At 45.6% G+C, this 4,190-nt stretch overlaps 1 protein-coding gene across 1 annotated transcript; it reads left to right on the top strand.

Annotated features, from left to right (window-relative positions):
- Positions 1 to 2,512: 2,512 nt before the first annotated feature.
- Positions 2,513 to 3,787, top strand: LOC122875195 (E3 ubiquitin-protein ligase TRIM21-like). Its single transcript, XM_044194068.1, has one exon. It carries the CDS (start codon positions 2,513 to 2,515, stop codon positions 3,785 to 3,787), a length of 1,275 nt encoding a protein of 424 aa, XP_044050003.1.
- The last annotated feature ends 403 nt before the right edge of the window (positions 3,788 to 4,190 follow it).

Below are 4,190 nucleotides of genomic sequence, written 5' to 3'. Positions count from 1 at the left end.
CACCTCGATCTGGCCTCTCTGACTTTATCTCCGAAACATCTAACATGAGCCGTCCCTCTGATGTCCTCATTCCTGATCCTGTCCGTCCTCGTCCCTCCCAAAGAGGACCTCAGCATCTTAAGCTCTGCTGCCTCCAGCTCTGCCTCTTGTCTTTTCTTCAGTGCCGCTGTCTCTAAGCTGTACAACATCTCAACTTCCTGGTAGAAGTAAATAAAATGTCAATTGTCCTGTTCCAACAGGCTCAAAACGCTGATTTACTGTGACGTCACTTTACAAGGAAAAAGAGAACGCCATCAGAGCCAGTCAATTTAACGACCCATGTCCCGTCCCACTTTGCAAACCAGAAAATCTTATGAACATTTGGCCTTCGATTAACACTGCAGCAGAAATGAAGGGGTCAGTGCTGCTGGCATGAGAGCTAACAGTGTACGAACAGTATGTGGAGAAAATACATGTGCAGTGGAAAAGCCCTTCAACACCACCAGTCTGTCCTGATGCCGAGCTCCACTGGAAGTCTCCTCAGGCCGGGACACCGGACCATCTGGGAACAGTTAACCAGCGTCTGTAACTGTAAACCAGACCAGCTCCCCCCGGCACCAAACCAAACACTGTGTTAACAACCGTTATTCTGTTCGTTTCAAAGCTGAACTGACATATAAAAGAGCTCCTGCACCAGACATACAGATATATATAGATATATATAGATATATAGATATATGTTTGCATCTGTTGCATATTTCCTCAGAAACATAACTAAGCAGAGCAGACAACAGTGTTAGTGGTTTACTGGAGAGCAGTCGTCCTGCCCTGTTTTACAACGTTTCACTTTATTAAGACCAGAGGGAGCAGCACACGGACCAGCTCCACCAGCTTTATTAGTGCTGGGCTTTACATACTGCAGTACAACACACTTCAGGAACAATTCACTATATATACTACAAGTACATGCCAATAACAAGCCTCTTTCCAAACAAAGTACCTGGGACTGAAATAGATCTACAGGATGTTATTAAATCCAGTTTGTAGAGTTGTTATTGTTAGCTGCAGAATGTTTAAAACTACGCATTTATTTTGAAGTTTTATTTCTGTTTCCTGTCACTATCCAGCGCTGTGATGTCATGTCGCATCATGTGGTTGTAAATTATTTGAATTTGGGCGACTAAAATTGCACCTGATGTCATATATTTTATTATATTTGTGCAGCTTTGTCCATCATTTCTATCAGTAACAAGTTAACTGCTGAGCTCTGAGGAACACAAACACTCGGGACACGGGGGATTGTGCAGGTTTGTTATTGGCCTGAGACCATCAGGCTCCAAAGACTCGTAAATATGACTAGATGTTAGTCTTAGCTATCAGTGAGCTACTAACGCTGAAACAAATAAAACAGCAACACCACAGTTACAGGCAAAACGGTGAGCGGGACTTTGGATTGCTGGGTGCTTCTAAAGGCACCAAAGATCAGTGGTGGGAAGTAACGCAGTAAATTTACTCAAGTACTGTACAATTTTGAGGTGCTTGTACTTCACTTGAGTATTTCCATTTCCATTATGTTACTTTCTACTTCTACTCCGCTACATCTCCGAGGGAAATACTGTACTCTTTTTACTCCACTACATTCATTTGACATTAGTTACTTTCCAGATTCAGTAGAAACATGGCGGTGCAACATGGCGGCCTCCGTGGAAGGGGACCCGCTCCCTCTGTAGATATAAAGGGCTGATTCTAAGGTAACGAAAACACAACGCTTCTTATTTTCAGGTGATTAAACACTAATGAAAACATACTTATAAATATTATATTCCATTTCTGCCGACAGCTGCTCCTCAATGTTTCACACTGGAGCTTTAAGGAAGGTTTTGAATGCAGGACTTTTCCTTGTATTTCTACACTGGTGTTGTTACTTTTAGTTGAATAAAAATATCTGAGTACTTCTTCCACCACTGCCAAAGATACAGTCTGTTTTTGCAAATCTTTAACTGGCGTCTTTTGTTTCATTATTTTTTGTAATGGTCCATGGCTACTGTGCACCAGATCAAGGAGGAAAGCTCGAGTTTGATATTATCAGATAAAACTGAACATTTGTCTGAACAACAGCAGAGCTGCAGTCGAGACCAGTCTCTCTGTTTCTGAGTTCATGAAACAACAACACAGCCGAGTCGCTGACTAACTCTGGTGAGTACAGACGATAATGTTCACTGTGTTAAACAACCAGCATCACGCTGAAGTTCAGCTCTACTCAATTCATACTGACACTCGCCAAACTGAATTAAAGTGACTTTCGTCCTCAGAGTGTCGATATGTCTGCTTCCAGCTGTCTGCTGACTGAAGATCAGTTTCTGTGCTCCATCTGTCTGCATGTGTTCACCGATCCAGTCCACCATGTGGACACAACGTCTGTAAAACCTGCATCACTGAACACTGGGATACTAATGTCCCGTGTCAGTGTCCCAACTGTAAAGAGGTTTTCTACACACGACCTGAGCTGCGGGTCAATAGCTTCATCTCTGAGATGGCTGCTCAGTTCAGACAGTCAGCTCAACAGAAAGCCAGCAGCAGCAGCTCAGAGCAACAAGTTGCCAGACCAGGAGAAGTTCCCTGTGACGTCTGCACTGGAACCAAACTGAAGGGCCTGAAGTCCTGCCTGGTGTGTCTGGCCTCCTACTGTGAGACTCACCTGGAGCCTCATCTGACAGCTTCACGTCTGAAAAGACATCAGCTGATCAACTCTGTGGAGAAACTGGAAGGCAGGATGTGTACGAAGCACGATAAACTGCTGGAGCTGTTCTGTAAGACCGACCAGACGTGTGTCTGCTTGCTCTGCACTGTTTTAGACCACAAGAGACATGATGTTGTTCCTCTGAAAGAAGAATATGAAGATAAGAAGGCCGAGCTGGGGAAGACAGAGCAGCTGATCCAGGAGAGACGACTGAAGATTCAGGAGATCAAACGCTCAGTGGAGCTCAGTAAGGAAGATGCAGACAGAGAGATAGCAGGTGGTGTTCAGGTCTTCACCGCTCTGAAGGAGTCTGTTGAGAGAAGCCAGGCTGAGCTCATCGACACAATCAGAGAGAAGCAGAGAAAGACAGAGAAACAGGCTGACGGCTTCATCCAAGAGCTGGAACAGGAAATCTCTAAGCTGAAGAAGAGAAGCTCTGAGCTGGAGCAGCTCTCACGCACTGAAGACATCCACCTCCTCCAAAGCCTCCCGTCCCTGAACGCTGCTCCACCCACCAAGGACTGGACAGAAGTCAGCGTCCGTCCACCTTCATATGAGGGGACTGTGGTGAGAGCTGTGAATCAGCTGGAGGAGACGCTCAGTAAACAGATGAAGAAGCTGTTTGAGGCCGAGCTGAAGAGGGTCCAGCAGTACGCAGTGGCTGTGACACTCGATCCTGATACAGCAAATCCCTGGCTCATCCTGTCTGATGATGGAAAACAAGTTAAACATGGTGAAGTTTTTACTACGAGGTTCAGGTTAAAGGGAAGAGAGTCAGTCAACAGGAAGGGACAAATTACACTGAATCCTCAGGAAGGTTACTGGACGATATGTTTGAGGAATGAAAATGAGTACAAAGCTGCTGCTGGCCCTGCAGTCCGTCTCTCTCTGAAGTCTCAGCCTGAGACGGTGGGGGTGTTTGTGGATTATGAGGAGGGTCTGGTCTCCTTTTATGAGGCTGATGCTGCAGCTCTGATCTACTCCTTTACTGGCTGCTTCTTCACTGAGAAACTCTACCCGTTCTTCTGTCCCTATCCTAATACTGGGGGGAAAACTCCGCCCCTCTGACCATCTCTCCTGTCAATCACAGTAGGATTTTTTTTTTTATTTCTACAAAAAGATGAATTACCCCTTAATGTTATACTGTACATGTTAACATATCCCTTCTTCAGATTCTGAATAGAGAAAGACACCCTGGGGCAGAACGGAGGTCATCAGCCTAGCGCTTGTTAAACACATCCACGTACCGCTCGAGACTTCAGACTGGACTAACATCACAGGAGGAGGTGCTGTGCTCCTCGGTAATTTAACTCATCATTCAGGTCGCCATTTTAACCCTGGTGAAATGACAGGACCTGGTCTGTAACAGACATGGACATTCAGCAGGACAAAGACAAAAGAGAAAGACTAAAGCCTCCCCAGGGGGCGCCGCAGAGCTGAAGGCGAGGCAAAGAGACTGCAGGAGGTGGAT

The sequence above is a fragment of the Siniperca chuatsi genome, linkage group LG4 (assembly GCF_020085105.1).
Source record: "Siniperca chuatsi isolate FFG_IHB_CAS linkage group LG4, ASM2008510v1, whole genome shotgun sequence".
NCBI classification, from domain to species: domain Eukaryota; kingdom Metazoa; phylum Chordata; class Actinopteri; order Centrarchiformes; family Sinipercidae; genus Siniperca; species Siniperca chuatsi.
This window is presented reverse-complemented; position numbering and strand designations above follow the sequence as displayed.

Excerpts from the sequence above, each read along its gene's own strand:
- LOC122875195 (XM_044194068.1), top strand. The coding sequence starts at position 2,513 with ATGGCTGCTCAGTTCAGACAGTCAGCTCAACAGAAAGCCAGCAGCAGC.